Source organism: Myripristis murdjan, chromosome 7 (genome assembly GCF_902150065.1).
Source record: "Myripristis murdjan chromosome 7, fMyrMur1.1, whole genome shotgun sequence".
NCBI classification, from domain to species: Eukaryota; Metazoa; Chordata; class Actinopteri; order Holocentriformes; family Holocentridae; genus Myripristis; species Myripristis murdjan.
Window position 1 is genome coordinate 7463322 of NC_043986.1, and position 22698 is coordinate 7486019.

The 22698-nt window shown below is 42.0% G+C and overlaps 1 protein-coding gene across 3 annotated transcripts; it reads right to left on the reverse strand.

The window, feature by feature from the left end:
- Positions 1 to 422: 422 nt before the first annotated feature.
- On the reverse strand, positions 423 to 21464 carry LOC115362063 (hyaluronidase-4). Of its 3 annotated transcripts, none has more exons than XM_030055838.1 (7): positions 21308 to 21464; positions 8563 to 9253; positions 6248 to 6496; positions 5336 to 5482; positions 4313 to 4399; positions 3752 to 3922; positions 423 to 2939 (listed from the first exon to the last, which is right to left on the reverse strand). In XM_030055838.1, the coding sequence occupies exons 2-7, from the start codon at positions 9160 to 9162 to the stop codon at positions 2568 to 2570; spliced, it is 1626 nt and encodes a 541-aa protein (XP_029911698.1). In that variant the 5' UTR covers positions 9163 to 9253; positions 21308 to 21464; the 3' UTR covers positions 423 to 2567. The 3 variants fall into 3 exon arrangements, with proteins under 3 accessions (XP_029911698.1, XP_029911696.1, XP_029911697.1); XM_030055836.1 differs by lacking the exon at positions 21308 to 21464 and adding an exon at positions 20889 to 21282 and having other exon boundaries at positions 8563 to 9219; XM_030055837.1 differs by lacking the exon at positions 21308 to 21464 and adding an exon at positions 20889 to 21282.
- Positions 21465 to 22698: the final 1234 nt, after the last annotated feature.

The window sequence follows — 22698 nt, forward strand, 5'->3', positions numbered from 1 at the left end:
AGAAGAGGTTTCAGTCTGTCTTTACAGTGTACATCTTCAAGATTTTTTTTGTTTTGTTTTTGTAAGACATTGAAGCATCAGAAAGGGTGGAAGACAAAAAAAACCCCTAAGAAATGACATATAGTTTAAAAAAAAAAAAACCCTCATCAAATCATTTAAATGAATAGATACTGCATTTATAGCAGACATTTTAATCCCATTTAAAGCCTTGATTATACACCAGTGTTACCAGTGTTATCCGATCTGTTAAGGGCTCGGGCAATGGGTGCCAGTGATCTGAGTATGTTTGTACTAAGGTTTGACTGATATGGGTTTTTGAAGGCAGAAATTTTGGAAGAATTTTGGATGGAGTCTGCTTTGATTTTTGACATTCAGGATGATGAACTTTGACTGTTTTCTTTCCAAAAAGAATCCAAACAATGACAAGATGTCAAAATTTTATTCTTGGCAGCATGGGAAAGCCTTTGATACAACATTTAGACCACGCAGCAGCAAAACTCTCAGTTGAAACTCATACAAATGAATAAATACTTTTGGGGTTTGCGACTCTTTTAAGGCAAAGCGGCCCACTGCACTCACGCAGCCTCTGGGTACATTAGACCTTTCAATGAAAATTTAGTTTACAGGAAAGATTAATGATGAAATAAAATGTGCAAAGGAAAAAATGCTGACTGTTTTATGTAGCTGTAGGGAGGAACTCTTATAATAGAGGCAGACATCATTGACCGGTAGATATGTGATACCATAATAACAATAATAGCTTGATATCGCAGCAGCAGATACAGCAGAAGAGCAGGACAGCACTATTGTCAGATTAGAGTTAAACTAAACCCCAAACCTCAAAGGCTCATTTATACTTTATTTATACTCCCTTTATGTATGGAAATAAATATGTTTGTTTAAAATGATGCTACTACCCACAAACATTCATGGGTTCTTTATGTTGGCGTGGATGTCAAGCAACAAATCCACCAGAGGGCAGCTCTGAGTCAAAGGTTTTGGACAACAACAAACATGGTGGCAGTAATAACGGACCTGCTACAGAGAGGGAAAAGCAGAGGCGACATTGTAGACGGCGGTGGTCCGTGAGGTCTTTAAACGCATCATGACTGGAGGACGGAAAATTCCTCTCTGATATATCAATGAGATGAATTTCTTCCTTGTGTCTTGCTCATAGACCGATCTCACTTGAGCTATCGGCTATGCTGCCCCCTCAATTTCCGGTGGTTTTGCTCCAGTTTGTCTAGATCTGTAAGCTTTCTAGAAATGAGCACAAATATGGACGAAATGAATGCAGAGTAAGGACAGAAGGCTCAGTCCGTATCCATATCCTTATTTAACGTTACAAGAATAAATGATCCTTGACGGTGAAAAGCAGGGTCACCTGCTACCAAACACCAGGCACCGTACTTCCCAACATTACAGGTCGAGATTCACTCAGATTTAGGTTTGGGGTTTAGTTACTCTTTAAATTTTTGTCATCTCCTCGCCAAGAGAGACGGCAAACGATATGTTTGACATCAACCAATCAGCACAGGCTGTCTTTCACAGGTGATCGTGGAGAAGAGTCAACAAATGAACACAATGACAAACAAAGACACATCATCAGCGTAAAGCATGCCAGCTGTCGTTCACATAATTCATATTTGCGCACAATGCTGGAAATATTCAACCTGATGTCACGCCAAAGCGTCTAACAGACCCGCCGGTTTCCACCAGAGGAAACCGTGTCAGAGTCACGTTTTGCGTTGCCGAGGAGTCAAACAAAACTCAGGCACCTCAGCTGCAAGTTATCAAGAGTAACGTTTGTGCATGTACGAATGTTAGCTCGTTAGCTAATCGTTAGCTCGTTACCTAGTCCTTACATTGTACATCAGCTCATTAACTAATCGTTAGCTTGTTAGCCAATCAATAGCTCATTAGTTAATTGTTTGCTCGTTAGCTAAGGGAATGTTAACTTCTTAGTGCATTAGCTAACATTAGCCAAAATACTTGGTTAAGGTGATGTTAAGGTAAGGGTTATGGTTAGCTAACAACATTAGCCAGCAAGCTAACATTAGCAAACATGTTAAAAACAAACTCGGGTCGCTTGAGGGAAAGTCCGTGTGTTTGACCATCCACCACCCCCGCCTCCTTATGTGGACTCTTTCACTGCCTTTACACCACGTCATGTTGCTGCTCCTTCATAAAACACCTAAGCAACGGAAAACGTGACACTGACACACTTTCCTATGGTGGACTAGCGGGTCTGTTACACACTTTGCTTGTAATATTTTGGCTTACAGCTCCTTACAGTAACGGATCTAAGCACAGAGAGCCAGCTGGCAGCAGAAACAGAGTCGGTATCGCAGCACTGAGAAGAGTTTGGTCCATCGATACGTCCACTGAACCCCTTGGACTTCTCAAGCTAGGTGCACTTCCTTCTCTTTTTATGATTTCCCAAAAGACGAAATTTGTCTCTGCATTTGCAGAGCAGCAGCCCCGGCAGGAACTCAGTGTTTTGCTCAAGGACACTTCAGTAGGACAGATGCTTGCTGTCACGTATGTTTGACCCAGTTTAAGCCAGTTCAGGCTCTAGGTGTCCAGAGGCCTCCAGTCACCAGCAGCAGTAGTATCACAGTCAGTACTGGGGCACTCAGCGGCTTTGTCCCGTGGTCCGTGGGTACTTCAAGGGAAGACGTCAGACTCGTCGTAGTTCTTCCCCCTGATTCAGTCACAGAGGCACTCTTTGATGTCGGAGCGACTATAGTTCCCATGACATCACCAACATCTCCAACTCCTGCTCCCCCCACAGAGGCCCCGTCTTTGGGGGACTGCTGGTCAGAGACGGAGCTGTCTGAAGTCTTGAACCACTGGCACTGGAAGTCTGTCTTCCAGATCTCAGCAGGGTCCGGCTCAGCAGGTTTAGCAGCTGCGTCTGGCTGATCTGTGGCTTGTGCCTGAGAAAGAGAATAGTAAATAATGTTGCTGAGAGCATACAGCTTATTCTTCCTTGAAACTTCACTCTCAGACGTTTTTGTTCAAAACACTGAAAATCACTTCATGATAATGCACAAAGATGGAATAAATTGTCGTTGAAGGTAAGTTCAAGGTAAGCAATTTAAGCAAGGGAAAAAGCACTGGCACATGGCTTATTTGGCATAAATATAAGATGTCCTTTCTGCTGTTTACTTGGGATAAGCATGTCAGCTAAATGGATAAATTTGTAAAATGCACATGTAGATCTTTTACAAGTTGCTATAAATGCAACAACGCACATTGTGTTTTACGTTTTACGATATCGCAATAATACTAAAGCCCCATCAAGTGATCGTATACCCTCAGATTCCTAAAATCACGTGAGGAAATATAATCTTAAAAAATGATCCTAAATGTTCCTGAGATAAATTTGTTCAGTCCCCTTATTGCATTGTTGCCTGGCAAAGGATAAAACCCCACAAGATCTCTCTGCCTTAAATACTTTTCTCCTTCTCTGCTTTCCTGCTGTCTAAATAAAGAATAAATACTAAAGGTGATTTGACTCCCTACTATTTTTTAGTGATGCATACCTGTCATTATCGATCCTGATTCAAAAAGAGTTGTTCTTTTACAGTTTTTGGGTTTGAGGAATTTAAAAGCACCAGTAAACTTTAAATTAGTCTTGATCCCGGGGTGAGACAAACATTTTCAGGCTATTATTCTTATTTTCATTGTTACTGGGCCCCAGGCTGAAAATAGAAAGTTTCAGACAAGCACTTATTTTTCCTGTCACCTCGGACGGGGGCGGGAGGTGAAGATAGGCGGCGCTCTCTGGGTTTTGACGGACGCAGCGACCCCGCCCCTGGCACAGAGCGGCCGAACAGAGGCGAGCTGCCGTGGTTACGTTGATGGAGTAGGGTCCCAGGACCTGACGGACAAACTGCGCCAGATCTGCGCACTCTCTCTGGAAAATGGACACGCAAACACAGAGATGTAAAACAAACAGGCAGAGCAATGGCATAGACAGAAACTGTGTGCAAAGGATATACTACATTTTCTTCACCGAGTAAGTCAACACCATTTTTTTCCCTTAGGTATTAACATGACTTGCATTTTTTATGTTTAAAACAAAGAAAATTTATGGTGATACAGGAGTACTCAGATAGAAACGGGCAAAGAAAGAGAAACCTCATGTTATGTGTTCCAAAAAAAAAACCTGAAATCCTGACACAAATTTTAAAAAAACACCTCTTGACTGATAAGCAAGGTGTAGCAGATAGATAGATGGGTGTATAGGCTGGTTAAATGGGACATGCACTTCACTGTGTACTAATACAAATTTAAAACTGTTTACCTCTGTCTTTGTCTCGTCTTTTTCCCAAATGACAACACCCGCCGTTCCCATGGCAGCGCTCTCTCCTATGGTGTTGACAAGGTCTGCCTGGAGGAAGAATACACAAATGATCTCCGATACGGCTTGAACATCATAGCTCAGTGATTTATTTCTTGCTTTGTTTATTCGGGGAGGCATTGCTGAGCTTGCAGGCTCTTTGTCAGCCACATTGTTTCCTCAGATTTAGAGAGTCACACTTCACTTGGCAACACATTCACACCTGGAAGCTGCCCAGAACAAGCATAAGCTTCTATTTTGGACACCGAGCGACTCCGGTAACAGTCACAGGGTTAAGTGTTTTGCTGAAGGGTGTCTAGGCAGGAGTTGTTGATGGGAGGGAAAGGAAAGCGTAGGAATTTGAATTGCCCATGTTCCAATCACAACCCGGTTTGGCTCATTTTTCAGGAATGCTATTCATAGCGTTGTTAAACATCAGTATATCATTGTCAAAGTGATGGTGAAACCTTGGAAACTGACATAAATGAATGAGGCTATAGTTGAGACAACTCTTATCTCACCCCTGTGGTGTTGTTAGGGTTAGGGTTCGGGTTAAAAATGAGGCCATTTCCCATTAATGCTGTTGCTTCCTGTGACAAAAGATCCTTTCTCTTGTTTTAATGAAGAGGATCAACTTGTTGGAAGCATTTTTTTATCAGCCCGTCAGAGACACCGCTGCCTACAATGGCAAGAAACTCTGGAAGCTTTTGGTCCCTTTATAAAACGATCTCCTGTTTTGTGCCGTAAAGCAATCCGTCACATTTCCCAAAATCAAACCTGGCGCCACACGATGTAAAGTGGAAGCCACCTGAGGCGTCTAAAAAAGTTTGTGGTAATGATTCCTTGATGTTAAAATGATTTTTTGAGTGACCACTGCTCTTCCTCTTCTCTGGTTCTGGCGTATCTGCACTTTATGTTTAATCCTGTTGAAGACATTGAAGTTGACGTTTGTGTGCGCGGCGTTCAGGTGGACATTAACACGCTCACCTGCGACAGGAAGGTGTTGGTTGAGGCGTAGACGCTCCTGACCATGGTGAACACAGGTAGGTCATGTGCAGCCTCAGCCAGAGACGCCACTCTCAGGGCTTCTCCGATCTGATTGGACAGGTAAAGCCTGGCTCCAGGTGTCCCGCCCTATGGAGAGATAGACAGATTGTATGAATTGTGACTAACTGAGTAGGTAAAACACAGATATTTATTACTAGTCGAATTAAACCAATAATTTCCGGTGAAGGAATGTGAGTATAGTAAGGCACAGAGAGCAGATGTTAATAAAACAACTCTGAGCTGAACTTTAACCTCAAGTGTGGCGTTCAACCACCCATATGAACACAAATCAATTATATTTTAATAAAATTTATGCCTTTTCTCTTAAAAGACCCCATTTCATTACTGTGATATGATAGTACTTAATATGATAAGCGCTATGAATGTCTATCAGAGATTTAGGTCAGCCTAAAAGACTGGAAAACTTTTCTTATTAAAAATTCCACTGATATTAGTCTGGTTTGCCATTCAACGCTCAGGCTCTGTGCACACAAAGAAAACAGCTGTGAACCGGCTTTGATGTGTTCTGTGACTTTTTCTCAACCTCGCTGATAAACAATCTTGGGTGTTTTTCATTTCAGTGGACTCTCTGAGAACGGGAAATGTGAGCGAATCGGTTTGACTTGGATGCGGTTGCCCTTCTGCAGTCCGGTGGATGTTTGCCGTCTCTTTGCTCAGGGGAAGAAACCTTTTGAGCCTGAGAGCGAGATTGTAAGTTTCTGCGGCATGTTTTCTCTGAACTAGTGGACCTCATTTTCATTGTATTTATTCAGAGAGCTGTCTTATTACCATCCCTCACATCCAGATTAGCCAGAGTGTGGTGTGTGTGTGTGTGTATGTCAGAGTCCTTACCTGCAGCTTCTCGAGGGTGAGGAGCGGGAAGAGGGCGGAGCATCGTTTCCATAGCCACAGCAGCTTGTCGTTAAGGGCCATCTCTGCGGTGGGACACCTTCCCGTGTAATTGGCTAACAGGGTTTGGGCGGGGTCGCCATTGTAGCAGCTGGGGTAAGGAGAGACGCCCCACAATGCTTTGGGCCGTAACCTTATAACCTCCCGTAGAGTCTCTATTATGATCGACTGGGCTGCCGATTCAAAGTCCACCTGTGACGACATCAGTGACATCAGGTTGGGATTTTACAGTCACACAAAACAGTACAAATCCAATCAGTCCCCATGATATCAGCATTTAGCAATTTATCAAGATTACTGTAAATATTCGACATGAAATAAGCCAATCATCACAGCTTTTCCATAAAATCCTTTGTTTTTACCTTTAACCTGAATTATCGTAGTTGCCATGCTATTTCATGAAGGGATATATAGGTGGATCCTTAATTAGGCAAACGAGAAACAGGCGCTTTTTGGGGACGATTAAATCAATGGAAAATATATTTAAGTCCATCTCCTTTTTAAATCAACATCCTGTGTAAAATACATCAGGCAAACTTAAATAATATCCAAGGCTGTGTGTTCTGTTGAAAAAAATCAAGATAACTTATTAAAACCAAAATGCAAGCATGCATGGTACTTGCCTTTGTTATAATGTTTAAATAATGTTTTGTTTTGTTTTTTCTGCTCAGGAAATTATACTCAGGCCCTCTGTGTTAAGCTTTGTGCTTGAGTGACATTATATGACATCATATGCAATAAACATGAAAATCCCACTTTTTTAAAATCTCATTCAAGTAACTTTAGTAGAACACATTTTGCTTCAAGACCCACACCGAAAATTATTCACCATTTACTTCTTTTACTGCAAAGAATACCTCAACATGCAGATTAAATCACACTTCTTGAGAAAACCCACTGCCAAAAAAAAGTATTTTTGTGACAGTAATCTTAAAAACTCAACTACTGAAGGAAGTACACTTTATTATGATCTAAGTTAGCATTTGCTGTGGTGGCTGGTGAAGCTCTAATGATCCAAAATATCATTATGTGAAAATATAGATAATTACAAGATAATTTCTTTTTGTCTTAACATGAGACAGTTCTTTGGCCTGACAGTGCTCAGAAACTGGTAAACATCAATGAAATTTAGCCGCTCGGTATTATTTGAAATAGAATCAAAGGGGCAGAAGGGATGTGCTTTGAATTTTGGGCAAAATCAGCCTCAATTATCATAAAAAAAAAAAAAAGTGTTAGTCTTGTGTTTTCTTTCCTTTCATCCTTCCTCCACTCCACTCTGCCAAACCTGTCCCTCATTTCCCTCTCATTTCTTCCTTTGGCGCCTCTTAATGTCGCTACATGTTGCCGTTTTAAACATCCAAATGTCATTAAAACACCGTCGGGATATAACTCGATGTAGTTAAGCAAACAAGCCTGTGGTGGAGAGGACAGGTAACAGCTGTATTTACAGAACTTGAACGGAGTAGAACCGTCATTACGTTGTTTTCATTGTGGGAACATGCACTGTGATTGCGGTGTAAAAGCGGAAATATTAATAAAAGAATTGCGAATAACTGAATTTCCCTACTGGTGTTCTACATGAGCAACTTTGGCAACTATCAAAACTAAAATGTGGCAAAACTAGCAAACCTTTTACTTAACCTGTTAAATGCCACAAACTATTTGTTTAGCCTTACTTTAGCGGAGAAGAGAAGGGTTTAACTCAAACTGTATCAGAAGTCAACAATAACCACTTCTCAGTATGTAAATATGCCAAAACTTCCAGTATAGCCCAACTAAAAAAGACAGCAAAACGTTTTTTCCAATGCCTTGGTTCAAAATAGCGTTCTGGAAAACAGCGCCCTCTTCCTGTCTTGTGCTGTAAAGCATCCCAGCAGATTTAAAATGCAGAGAAGAGGAGGAGAGAGGCTACCCGTCTTGTTGGCAATTGCCTGTTTGGTCTGTGATAATTATACTGATGTCTCAACAGAATTGCGGTAATGATTTATTGATGCTAAAATGCTGCTCATGGCACATTTAACTTTCTCCACCTCTTTTATTGCTGCTGTTGCCATTTTTTCACCACCTTTCCCTCTCTCCTGGTCCCTTTCCCTTTTCTTTCCTCAGCCGCACCATCCTCCTCATCCGTCACCACTCCCATCCTTTACGTCCACCTTTCTCACCCTTCCTTCTTCTATTTCTTTCTCTCAATTCCCATCTTTCTTATTATTACTGTTATCCTTTTTTTCTCCTCTTTCTGTCCACGTTTCCCTTCTCACCTTTGACCACGTCTCCACCTCTTCCTGGCTCCAATCAGGGAAGAACGCCCTCAGCGAGCGCCTCGATGCCTCCAGATACATCGCCTGTTTCCCTCGGTTCCTCGTCCACTGGGGGTCCCACTCCGCCCAGCGCAGCACCCCCAGCCCCAGGTACCTCGGAGCGGGTAGTGCAGCGACCAAGTCCTCCCCCGCCTTCTGGAGGTGGCTCTCCAACCGGGTGCTTTGTGGTAGCCCTCCGTTTACTGGCGTGTCTCGGTCTACATAATACGGGTAGTTCCCAAGCGTGTCCTCGTAAAAAACGGTTACACGGCCTTCCCGTTCCATCCCGAAAGATGCAGGATCGGGCCGGACAGAGCAGGAAGAATCAGGGATGCCCCAGAAGATGATGAACGGCTGGCCGGAGAGGAGAGGGGCGCGGGCCAGCTGAGGCGGGCCGGCCAGGCTCGGGTGGGGGGAGGTGCACAGCAAGACGAGGACTGGCAGGAAAAGCGGAAGCCGAGGGGCGGTTGCTGTAAAAGTTCTGGCCGATGTGCGAGTCCTGAGATTCGTTTGTGGTCCTGGTTTCGTGTCCCGATTCGATGGTGGCTCAGTCCGAGCCATTGGAGCGGCCACCTCGCTGTCTGTCACTCCTTCAGGCCCTCACAGCCAATCATGTTGCTGGAAAACAAGACAGGGAGAGCCATGTCATCAGCTGTTAGCGTGAACAGAAAACAGTCACTAATGGAAATCAAACGATACCTGCAGTTGAGGAGTGTGCTAATGAGAAGGTGCTCATTATCCATACATAACAGGCAGTGCAACTTTTAAGTATTGCTTATTTTTATTATTTACATCCCCTTTAATTGAGTTGCACTGTTTTGTCAAATCCACTTCGTCGTTGTTTCAAGGCTTAAAGTCGTTTTTATTTCCAAGATTTGATTTCTCTGCAAGTGGATTAAGTGAAATTAGTGAGGGATCATGGATTTCGCCTGGATTCACTTGGTCAGTCAGTTTCAAGGAGCGAGGTGGCGGTGTTATAGCCTCATTGTATACAGTGCTGATGAAGGATACATGCAGGGCGGAGGCATCAATACAATGACTCACGCGCCACATGTTTTATTCTTACACTCATTTAAAAATAATCCTCGGAAATTAATGCGGCTGGCAAGCAACAAGTATGTGTAAAGCAGTGAGTCAGAGCTGCACCGGCTCATGATAAAACAGAAATGCAATTGCACGCTGGGTGGCTGCCTCGGCGCTTGTTGCCAAGCTGCAGAAGGTGAGTACGACAGGTAGTTTGAGCCAGGCAGCAGGCTTCACTGATCAGAGATGCATTTCAGCCTGATAGTTCCCATGAAGCACAGCTTTACTGGTACACGGTTGCCATAACATCTTGTTTTAAACGGGAACAAATTAATTATCTTTGTCGATTCTCTTGGTTTTATTCATTCTTTTATCCGGGTTTCTTTGAGGAAAACTTTTAAGTCGGCACAATTACCTTTTTAAAAGTCATAATACCGGTGAGTGTGCACCCTTAATCACAGTGAAGAACAGTAAATAGCCATTTCCAAACAGCAGCTAAGCTCTTTGTGTGTAAGGTCCTGAGTCACAATCAAAAGCTCAATTATTGGCACAGTGAGCCGAACTAAATCTTTCTGCTTTAGCAAAAAAAATGGATTTCAAATTAAAAGATTAGCGTGAAGCACAAGAAACGGATGGGAGCCATTGATTAAAGCCTAAGCCAGTTTTGAGCCTCCTGTCCCAAAATGTATACTTTTGACTCTCAGTTGAGGCGGAAATTGTACAGCGTACCCTCAATTGACTGACTGTCAGACGTAATCAATTTAGTTGCACTTTTCTTGCTGCACTGCTGCTGCATTATTGCACCATCCCCAAGAGGAATGGGTTGGAAAATCCATACAAATGCAGGATTGCTGCATGGTAAAAAAAAAAACACCAGTTTGTAAACCTCTGTTACAGCCTGATATTTAAAGGAATATTATGTAATCCGTGACCTTTCTGAGACCATTAGAAACTGAAATAGCAACAGAAGTTTTCTCCTCCTCCTCAACAAAGTTTCACAATAGAGAGGAGTAAGCAAATTAATTAGATGAGCGATGTAGTGTAAACGTCTAGTGAAGAGGTAATATCACCATACTAAAGACTAGAATAATAATACTGCTCCTTTATTTCCATTTTTATAGAAAGAGAGACCGAGGCTTTTTAGCTTTTGTAGCTGAAATGTTTGGTGTTACTGGGGGTGGAGAGCATCTTGACATTCCTGCGGGAACATCTTCTTGTCTCAAAACAGGGTCCAGGCCAAAAAGTGATTTTGAAAGGCAGAAATCTCAGCACTTGGCAAAGCAGTCGTTGAGTCACTGGTATTGATCAGCAGCCCCGTTAACCCCTCTGCAGATGTATTATGGTGATCCGGGCGGTACAAACTTATCTCAGCTTCCTGTTCATTTGAGGAACTATCATTTGACTTAGCATCACTGTCACGTTTATCCTGCTGTTCCCTCACAATTAACTTCAGTTGTCACATTTTAATTTTCCATTCAGTGCTGTGAGTGACACATGGTCCTTAGCTCCTCCAGCCATGTTAGAGGACCACAGTGTGACTCACCCAGACAGCCAATTAGGATAATGATGAGTAAGGAACTAATGTACGTCATCAGTACAATACAGCCTACAATACAGCCGGGCAGACACAGAGAGAGGGCAATGCAGGGATGGATGGATAACTAGACAGCGAGATAGATGGAGGGGGCAGGCGAGGTAAAATGAGGGACAGATATACTGTCGGCAGACAAGCACACAGAGGAGCTCGGCACTGCTCAGGCTTCATGTTCAAGACTGTCTGCTCCAGAAAAGGAAACCATCTCACTCCAATCTGTGGAGCAATACAAGCATATACACAAACACAGTGACAAAATTAACATGTCTGTAAATAATGTATACTCGTCGTGAAGGAAAATAACACCTGCATCCTAAATGTCAAGATAACCTTTTGATGCAAAATGTGGAAGGCACAGCTGCCTTAAGAGGAAAGTAAGAGAAAATATAATGTCATTGAATAAAATACAGACTGATGAAGTTTGACACATGGGGAAATGCATTTAGGGTTAGTGTTGTTAGTGTTTTAACAGCAGAAAAAAAGGGAAGGATGCACCAGGCACATGGTTCACAAGGGTTGTACTTAGTCTCTTAATTAATCATGGGAGTGTTTTGGGCTTAACATGCAATTAACCAATCAGAGCGCCGTCTCCCATTCCCTTTAAAAGCCAGGTGTGTCACACTTTGGTGGATTGCTGCTATAATGGAGGAGGGCTTCTCCGCAGAGGAAACGGATCTGCTCATGCATGAAGTGAATATTTGCGTACATTATTTTGATAAAACACCTCAGAGTTGCTTTTTGTTGCTCAGTCACTTTCAACTGCCTCAAGATAGCAATGCAGCAACACTGCACCTGACCACAGCTCATTTTAAGACCAACGCGCCCGTAGACGCTCAGATGGAAACAAGTGCATTCGCTATTTACAGGAGATAGTGGGCGCCAGACGAGAAAATGACATGTGTCGTGCTTGTAAGACAGGGCCCAGGAACCGCCTTCTCCAGAACGGGAGCTCGCCTGTTTTGTGGTGTTTAGAAATTAGAAATGCAACTAAACTAATTTTAGGCTCTTATTAGAAATACATTTCAGCTCTGTTTAGACTTTTATACTTCGTCTGATTTCACTAAATGTTGCAGAGAAGAACAGAGCTGTTATCCAGCCGCATCTATGGAGGTTTCCTTGCTTAGGCGGTTACTAAACAATCAAATCTGTGCAAGAAAAATATTGACTTGATGTTGCTGATGTAGCCAGGTGAATTTGTGGAAATGCTCCAAGTGATGAATCGCATCTTCATCTGCGGTTCAGTGATTTTTACCTGCACACAGTCTCACATTGCCCCGAAATCTTTGGTCACTTTATTATTTTTCATATTCATGTCCATTTTTCCAGTCTTCTGAAAATTGCCCAAGTTAGCCACCTATCATGTAGCATTAGAGCTGATGTGAGGTCTAATTTTCTCAATCAACCAAAGCCAGTGATCTACTGGGACACGTGGATTATTTCAGTTTAGGTAAACTGACCAACAAGCCAAAATAACATTCTTGTATTCTTGGTGTCAGTTCTTGATCTTTGCTCACTAAATGGACTGTACAGTGGCTGTTCATACATGCTGTTGCCGCCCTTAACACACTAATCTATGGTATCCACATCCCGTCTTTATGGTTTATTATTTTTATGCTGGCTACGTTGATGGTTAACCGCACTTTACAGCAAAGCCTCCCATTCTTCTGGCTTTAACAAGCGGTCATAACAAGGAAAATGGCATTGTCATTAATGTGACAGCCTAACATTTTAAATTTTCACCAGGTGCTTGTCACATTTTGGAGAAAAAAGTCCGGCAATTGCTTGTTAGCACCGGGAACATGCCTCATTTGAAACCCGAGGAGCACAGATAGCTGCGCGCTCGCTAACGAGCCATTTAAGGGAGACGGAGGAGAAAATGGTCCGGAGTGTGAGGGCTGTGCGGTGGAGAAAAATAACTAACTACGATTCAAAATGTCAAGGGATTCCTTTAACATGAAATATGCTGTGTGCAAATACTCGAGCTTTTAGAAGAGAAAGGGATGGAAAGCATCGCCAACTCCTGCCCTCGTGTGAAATCTGAACAAATCGTGTGCTGAGGACATTTTGAGATGTGGGCTGGAAGCGGGCCTGTTTCATGATGACCTCCATGACTTCAAAGTGCACTGCAACTATGAATTAAAATTGCAATTAAAGTGCGTACCTGAGAAAATGACACTGACAATAATTTCGCCCCATTATTTGATCGAGGATGCTTTCGTTTATGTGCGCGCTGATGAAACGCAGAGAGAAATGATGGAAACTGAAAAAAAAAATGTGGCGATAAAAGCACAGAAAGAAGCGATGCAAATTAGTAATTTATGCTTGTGAGATGAAAAAAGGAACTCAAGTGTCTTATAAAAGCGCCTCACCTCAGAATAACAGTGGCATTATAACTCTGTTTTAAATAAAGGTATAGGCTTATATCTTGCCGATAAAAGCCTTCTGACTAATTGCAACACGTTTGCCGTGATACTGATTAATGTGCAAGTCAGCGTATGAAAATAAAGCATTAAATCAAACAAGAGGAGACGCCGGTCAGAATTAATTTCAGCACTTAAACAGGGATCTTTGGCAAGAAACACATTAAAAAATTAAGGAAAAGGTCAAAGAAAAACACTTTTTCTCCATAAAGCCTCAGCCGGCGAGTTTTATAGCACGGCTGTGACGGCTTACCCTCAAAATGTCTTCAATCACAGATTACTGAGCACCTTTTTTTTTTTTTTACAATTACAATTTGTAACTTAATCCAAGCCCATTTTAGGAATTCATCCGCCAGCCTCACCCACAGCAATTTAACATGGGAGTCGCAGAGGAACAAGCAGATCTGCAAACACTGTAGGAACTTACTAGTCAATAGTAAAAAGGTCAAAGGTCACAGTTCCCTAACAACACTGCATTGCCATATGACGATCCTGCAAAATATGTGGAAAGAAAAAATGCTAGGAAGAGGAATAATTAAATTATAAGGAGGAAGGTGGAATGGATTTTCTTGTTTAAAGTATCCCAAATGTGTAGAATATGAAGTTTGATCATCTGGTTTTACGTAATAACCTTTATTTAATCAGGTAAGACTCACTGAGATCAAAATTTTCAAGGGAGACCTGAGGTTGTTGCATCAGTAAAGCACATTTAAATCAGATGCATGAATTTATAATGTTTTTTTTTTCTTCTATATTTATCACTATTAAGTCTAAAATCTCTGTCTCTAAAATCGAACAGAAACTGGCCTTTTTCCCACTCCGGTGTGTTTAATCCAACAAGTCATCACCTTCTTTCTCAAAAGTATCTGTAATCTGCGTGTTACCCTTTTTATTCCAAGTGCTGTAATCCCGTCACATGTAAGTCTTTACTCCACGACGCTGCCCAGTAGTAGTGAATGGTAAACGTGATAACTGGCTAATCTGTCCAGACTAATCCTCTGCTCTGTGTGTGTACACGTCTGTCTGAGGAGCCGCTGATCCCGGCCCACCTCCTCCGGGTCAGAGGGGAGCCCGCCGCAGCCATCGGCTCGCCGGACGACCTTTCATTATTATTCCAGCCATGAAATATCACCAGCATGTTGGTCTAATTGAAATGTCAATATTGCCTGTTGACAAGAAACGAGAGTAACACACCTTTAGAGTAGCATGTATCTGCTGCCGTGTTGCTTTGTGCTGCACATCCACGTCTTCTAGAAATGTTGCCTGGGATTATTAGACTCAGACCAGGATGAAACAGAGGCTGGACGCACTTTAACCCCCTGAGATAGCCGAGCCCAATTTCGAAACCAATTTAAGGCAAAGTACTGGAGGTGAAAATGGCTGTTTGGGCTATAATGCTCATTATTAAGATCATATTTTAGTTTTATTTTCATTTTTATATCCACTGTAGCTTCATAAAATGCTCAGCAAACATCAAAACCAACTGTAACAAAATTAGCAAAATAAATTAAAAAAAAAAAAAAAAAAAAAAAAAAAAAAAAAATCCTCATGACCATTACCACAAAATGGCATCTTGCCTATATGGAAAACTTTAACTTACAATTAATTGGAAATGAACTGCAGATATGGCTATGAAATTAAGCCATGCTGCTTCTGAACAAAATTTTAAAGAGGCTTTTTTTTGTCACTTCTTTTTTGTGGGGAAGTTTTTACACACCAACAAAAATATATATATATATATATTTGGCACTACCGGCTATACATAATATTCATAGGATTCTTTTACAACGCTATGCAAATGAACAACTATTAAAGTATTCATCAGAGACAAAATGTGTTCTGACCCCCCGCTGAGCTTTAACTCAACCAAAGAGATTAGAGACTCTGCTTTCAAGAAATGTGTGCACAACTAATACTCTAATCCCTCTGTGCCTTCCGTAATGTTAAAGTAACGCTTTGGAAATGACAAGATGTGGTTCGATTTTGGATGTTTGTGGTTTATTTTTGTCCCCGTGTATTTTCGTCTGCGGTATTCACAGAAAGGGAAGTGGGTTAATCCGGCGCTTATATTCCCTCCGGCCTGGATGGGCTGTTCCCGGTGTTTCCCAGACGGAGCGGCCAGCAGAAACTGGCCAGGAGGACGACAGGTGTAACCGGATTTCACGGCGCCAAAAGTGACTGACGAGACACAGTGCGGCGACATAAACACATGGAAGCAAATGGAGTGCGAACGTTTTCACACAACAGTGACAATATGAACATGCTATTCTCGTTGATTAAAGTCCATTTTAGCAGTTATGTTTAACGTTATGTTGTTAGAATAAATGGACACAGAAGGTAAATCCAAGTCCACAGTAAGCCGCATTTTTTCTTCTTCTCTGTTTTGACCTTGCATCTACATGAATCCGGTGTTTTTCATGCAGTGGTGTTTCCGTGTGGATGGGGAAAACTGCGCTCTCTAAAAATGATGACGTAAGATCGTTACGTAAATTAGGAAATACTGCCACGTTCCATGTTGTGGAAGTTACACACGCATGGAAAGACATGGAAACACTGGTGTGGTGTAGTGTAGAAGGAAGGTACAGGGTGTCCACAAAGTCTCTTTACAATTTAAAAAAAAAAAAAAAATCTATTACAAAAGCAGATTTGTTCTATGTACTCAGCGATTATCAACGTTTTTAATCACATTGCATTTGTGTATTTCAGCAAAGGATCACTGATGCCATTGCCGCCATTGATGAGGCTCTGCTGCAGCGAACACGGCAAGAAATCGAATACTGTCTTCATGTGCTTTGTGCAACTAATGGTGCCCATACAGAGGGGTATTAAATGAGGCACAAAAAAAAAATTTCAATATCTACTCCTCATTTTGTAATAATTTCCACAGATTTGTGTATTCATTTGCTTTTGGAATAAATTTGTTAAATTGTAAAGAGACTTTATGGACACCCCATTTCAATCTGCTATGTCTGACAGTCATATTAGACTCCTAATTACACAGCTACACAGGGAGAAATCAGCATTGAACCTACTGTGGCTCACACATGGTCTCTTTCTTTTTTTCCTCCTGTTTAAAAACAGGCCGGACTCCAGCGTACGGGCTTCGAAATCTGATTTTGTGTCCTCGTGTAAATGCACCTCATGCCAGCAGGAAACCCCTGTTTGTTTCATTCACTTTAGACCTGCAGATCTTATTTCTAAATCTGGCAACCGGAAGCTGCCAGAGCTTATTGCTAAACTGGTTGTGCTTACTCGCCCTGATGCTCACAGCCAACCATGCAGCAACTCTGAGGCCCCAGTCAAGTGTGTGTAAGGGTGTGTTTTTCATATTTGGAGTGATATACTTTGGTTTCAGGTGGATTTTCCTTTTTTTTTTTTTTTTTTAGTACAGAACCTAAAATATATACATCAAGAAGCAGCTGTATTTTTGTTTTTATCTGAAAATGTAGACGTCACAGATGGCATTCGAGTGGTTTTATGTATATGATGTTTTGCAGCAGCGGTGGTTTTGGTGTAATCTTATTTTTCCACATGCGTCCCCAGGCATTAGATGGAAGCCGTGATTGATAACAAACACAAGGTGACACCTCTTAGGTTTTGTCAGTGGGGGGAGGAGGGTAAATTAAAGCGTTATTTTATCTTGTTATTTTCTCCGTCAGCAGCGTTTGCGCTCCTGCTGCCGCGGCTCTCCGCTGCTGAATGAGCGCAGAGGAAACACCAGCAGGATCCAATCAGGATGTGAAATCAGCTGAGATTAGGAGCACACATGCGTCAAGAGGCCCAGAAAAGTTCCACCACTGTGATGATGGAGCAAGTCGCCGTCCAGCGAGGCTTAAAGGGACAGTCCGAAAAGTCCCTCACATTTGATTTGTGGCAAATAAATGATCATTTTAGGGTGAAAAGGGCACTTGTGTTGGTATTTTGGTTGTCAAGATAGTGGAAGTTTTTTTTTTTTTTTTCCCCAGCAGTGGTGGTGCTTGCTAATGCTGCAGAAAACAATTTACCTGCATAGTGTATGTTTATATAGTGAACTGTGTGTTGAGGCACTCTGGGCATCATTTGGAAGGTGTTGCAAGTTTTTTTTTTTTTTTTTTTTCCAGAAAAATCATTTTGTGTCCATATGCCTGGACACTTTCTGCTTCCAGTCTTTGGTGGAGTGCACCATATGAATATAATAAATTTGTTGTATATTAAAACTTTAAGAAGTCTTGCCACTTTTTTCCTGAACAGTGGCAGGTGAAACTCAAATTGAAGTTGGTTTGAAATGATTGAATTGAGCTTTCTTTCACAAATGACTGAGAGAAACTGGGGACTCCAGCTTGTGGTGCTGATTTCAGTGGCATATCATAAAACAGTCTATGGGCTCTATTTTAATTATGTCAGCACACAGTCTGCAGAGCATGGTGCTCGTGCATTAAAGACGTGTCCAAGTCCACTTTTGGTATATTAACGGTGGAAAAAAAAACAGTCGCCGGGTTCATAATGGTTGTAATTAGTCTCTTCATTGGTGGGATTTGGGCATAACATGCAACAAGTGCCATTGCCCATTCCCTTTAAAAGCCAGGTGTGTCACACCTTGGTGGATTGCTGTTATAATGGTGGATTTTCCAGGTAAGAAGGAAGGCTTCAAGTGAAAGCTCACGAGCAGATCGTCCACGGCGTCAGCAGGACTCCATCGACGCAGAGCAGATGTATGTAGGATCTATGTAGGCGACCATCACTGTCTTGATAATGAGCTTCAGATAGCAGAGAAAACAGCAGCACTGACTTCAGAGCTGCTTTTTGTTGCTCAGTCACTTTCAGCTGCCTCAGTATAGCAATGCAGCAACACTGCAGCTGAACACAGCTCATTTTAAGAGCAACACACCCATGGGTGACAACATGGGTGCTGGACAGGGAAATGACAAATTCCCTGGTTGGAAACTAGCAAAGACACTGGCTTTGTGAAACCACTTACAGCTGCTATTCACTATGCAAATCACAAAAACACAACATCCAAATGCTTTAAAGACACAACAGGTGGCGCTCTGGTGGCTCACCTGGTCGAGCAGGTACCACTTATCAAGGCTGAGTCCTGACTGCAGCGGCCTGGGTTCAAACCCGAGCCCAGGCCCTTTGCTGCAGGCCGTCCTCTCTCTCTACTGTTGCAATCAAATAAAGCAGAAAAGCTAAAAAAAAAAAAAAAAAATCTTTAAAAAAGATACAGATACAGATGTGTTGAAACCCGCATTTCACTTTGCACTGATTTCAGTTTCACTTTGTCTTGTACATCAGGGAGAAAAAAACATGACCTTTCCCAGCGGTCTCTGTATTTTCTCTTACATGCTCAAATTTTTTTTCTTTTTCATTCAGAGATTCAGGATCACCATGAAATCAACAAATGTCCTTCCAAATTAAACATCTACTTTGACAATATAAACTTTTATATGGTTGTTTGTATTGTTTGTGTTGTGTTGTGTGTGACGATGGCCGGGGATGTTGATGTTTTCATGTTGTTTTTAGACCGACAGAGCCTTTGACCAAAAAAGCAATTTTCTATCACAGTGTGACGGACAATAAAGTTTTTCTTGAATCTTGAAAACAAACATAAAATTCTCTCAGTGCATTCATTAATCCATCGTCTCAGTGTGTGGCTGTGTGGCTCTCGTTCGGGTGTGTGTGTTTGTAACGCTGCACTTTTCATCTCTCAGTTCAAAATATAATGAACCCTCGCAGCATATTTGTATAGTTTTTCTAATGCCCATGTGCCCGCTGCTGTCCTGGGGAGACTGGACCCTGGGTTGATTATTGATTGATTGACAAGTTTCCTCCCTTCTCATCAGGAACATTATTGATTGAATATTATAAATGATGTGTAAAGAATCAAACTTAGTGTTCACCCACAGGAAGGCCTGAAGCTGAAACGCTGGCTGTGCAGTTTTAATGCTGCTCATGGTGGGATAAATATAAATATGCTGTGATAGTGGAATACATTTTATGATTTTTTTTTTGAAAGGCACTATTCCACGTATATTAAAAATAAACAGAAAGACTCAGTAGGTTTTACAGTGTTGTGCCAAAAAGCTCCAAAGTCCAGTTTAGTGAGCACTTCAACCTGAAGAGCTGCGACTTGACGAACTTTCATGTCTTTGTTAGTCAGAAGTAAACAAGCAGGCGGGACAAATCACATCAAAAATGCTGTTTTATATGCTTTTTTTTTTTTTTTTTTTGGCAAGAATCCGCAGAACTTTAACAGCAGCAATCAGATTCAATGAAAAGGTTCCCATTTTTTCAGCTGTTCAGATGTTCATTTTCCATAAATTAATAGGTAACATGTTACAATAAGAGTACAACAATTAACGTTACTTAACATTAGTTAATGCCGTAATGGTTAATTAACTGTTAGTTAATGATTATTATGGCATTTACTAATGTTAATAATATCTACAATAACCCTTAAATAACATAAATTAATACCTTAGCATGAACAGCATTAGTACATGATTCTCAGACACATTAGTTAACGGTTAGTTAACTGTTACTTAATGTTTATTACCTGTTACTTAATGTTTATTACAACGTTAATTGTTGTACTCTTATTGTAAAGTGTTACCAATTAATGTGCTCATTCTTTAGGATGTTGTATTTAATTTACTGTATTTTAATTTATTTGATTTTATTTGTGTTATTTTTGATGTCCAGCTCTTTCCAAACACTAGCGCTGCGAGTTTCCACCAAGTCGACGTACAGAGGTACAGTAGCAATCCCTCTTTTTTAATTTGTCCCTGACGACAATTGCACATTATTACATAAATATTTAAATATGCACGCAAAATAAATAAATGAGGAAGTAAATCATTGAACTTTAGTGCTCTTGTCAGTCATCAGAAGACATGGAAGCAGTGATGACAGGAGAGAAGTTCAGCTTCTGTTTCAGGGACGATGCACATCTAGAAATGTGCTAATAATAATAAAAGAAATAAAAAAGAAAAAGGAAACCTGCCAGAAATGTGTAGATCTTTGTTGGGAATAGATCTGTGTTGGTTTTTGTTGCTCAGTTGTGTGATTACATTTTGTTTGTGTTGATGTTTCTTATTTGACTTCATCTCCATCAATTTGTCTCATTTTTTGACGTTTTGCATGGATTCTGTCTGTTATCACCGTGCTCTGTGCTGTAAACAAACCAAACTGAAGTGAAACTGAAACTAGACGAACGATTTCCCCGACGACTTCTGCCGCGCCGAGTTGAAGAAAAGTGGCGTGGGACTCACCGAGGCCGGGCTCCTTCCTGTTTCCTCTTGGATCTGATCTCCGGCTCCCGGCACAAAGATGGTTTATCCGGCTCTCCTGTGCTTTACTCTGCCCTCTCCCGCGAAGAGAAATCAAGCCGGCCTCGTGGATTTGTGAACGCATGGATGAGCTGAAGGTGTGCGACATGCGGAGGAGAGGAGGCTGGCATCCGGAAGAGGAGAGAGGGAGAGAGGGAAGGAGAGAGACAGGAGGAGGTGAAGAAAGAGAAAGAGACACTTCTAAAACAACAGGAGGAGAGAATGAGAGAAAAAGGCAGAGAGGAGAAAAATAAATAAAACAAAGCTACAGAGAGAGGAGCCGCTAAGGAGATACAGAGGGAAGGCGGGTGTGACAGCATGTGTGTGTGTGTGTGTGTGTGTGTGTGTGTGTGTGACCTCACCTTCACAGCCAGGCTAAGCTTCCTTACCGAGGGAGGTAAGCAGGGTCAGTGTTGACCACAGCGACTCACATGACCAACAGCACTGACCGTAATCCCATAATCCTCTGCTCCAGCGCCGCCGCTCTCGGCTAAACAAACAGTGGAGCGGCGGAGGATCACACCTCTGCTCCTCTTCCTCCTCCCACGCCTCTTCTTTCTCCCTCCTCCTCCTCCTCCTCCTCCTCCTCTTCCTGCTCCTTCATGTTCTCACCTCCCTCCCCATGTTGAACTACCCTTATTTATTTATTTATTTATTTTTTTTACACTTGCCTGTCTTCTTTTTGACCTTCCTCCTCCTCCTCCTCCCAAATCCCTCTCTCCCTAATCTCTTTTCTTCTTCACTTTGACTGTCCTTTGTTTCATTTTGACCTCTCTTTCAGGGGATCCACCGGCGGCGTCTGGGCCGGCGTGACGCAGCGAAAAACCTCCCCGCCCTCCTCCCGACAATTCCCTCTCTTTCCCCATTTCCTGTCGTCTCTAAAATGTGTCTGTCCTTTTTTTGGTCGTGACCTTCTCCCCGGAAAGGGCATCAGCAACGACACGACGCAACCCCCTTTATCTGGGTTTGGACGCGGCGATGCTCTTCATGCCTATTTTCCTCTCCTCATGCGCCATTTTCTTACACGCTGCTCTGTCCCGTAAAGGAATAAAACTCTCAGACGCAATAAAACTCTCTGTTTGCACACACACACACACTCTTCTCCTCACATGAATAAAGCCATATGTACGTGCGCTTCTCTTTTATAAATCTCACTTTTTGTGTAAATGCTGGCACGTGCACGAGCCTCATGCCCGCTCCCGCAATCAGCCGCAAATGGAGGCTGACACGACCCTAATTAGCTCATTTCCATATAAATACCTGTTGCTGCTCATCCATTTTTTTTCCAGACGTGGCGACTAAAAGGACAGCGAGAGCCAAAGCCGCCGCCGTCGCTGCATGTCATTACACGCAGCTGTTGCTATTTATAGCGTCATAATGACTATTAATTGATGCCTCTAGATAAATCAGTCCATCTGTATGTGTGTGATCGTGCAGCAGACATATTCTCACTCATAAATATAAACAATAAGAGAAAAATGGGCTTGTGCAAAATCATACACCCACAATGAAACTGGATTTTAAGGACACAGTTTATTGAAATGATAAAGTTAGATTCTCACCATGTTTGTTTTTATTAATACCGATTTATCTGTAGAAAATAGTGTTCACATGTTTCTGTGTGTACGCAGCGTTTATACATCCGGCCACTGGTTTTTGTTCAGGCTGGTCCACAACTGAGAAATAATCGATTTATTGGTCAACAACTGACTGTTCGAAGCTATAGGCTTATTGATTTATTGATATTTCTCTG

Coding starts and splice junctions, on each gene's coding strand:
- LOC115362063 (XM_030055838.1), bottom strand. CDS start 9,162: ATGGCTCGGACTGAGCCACCATCGAATCGGGACACGAAACCAGGACCA. Junction 5,483..6,247: donor TCACCCTCGAGAAGCTGCAG/GTAAGGACTCTG, acceptor ATCTCTCCATAG/GGCGGGACACCTGGAGCCAG. Junction 2,940..3,751: donor ACCTCCCGCCCCCGTCCGAG/GTGACAGGAAAA, acceptor TCTCTTTCTCAG/GCACAAGCCACAGATCAGCC.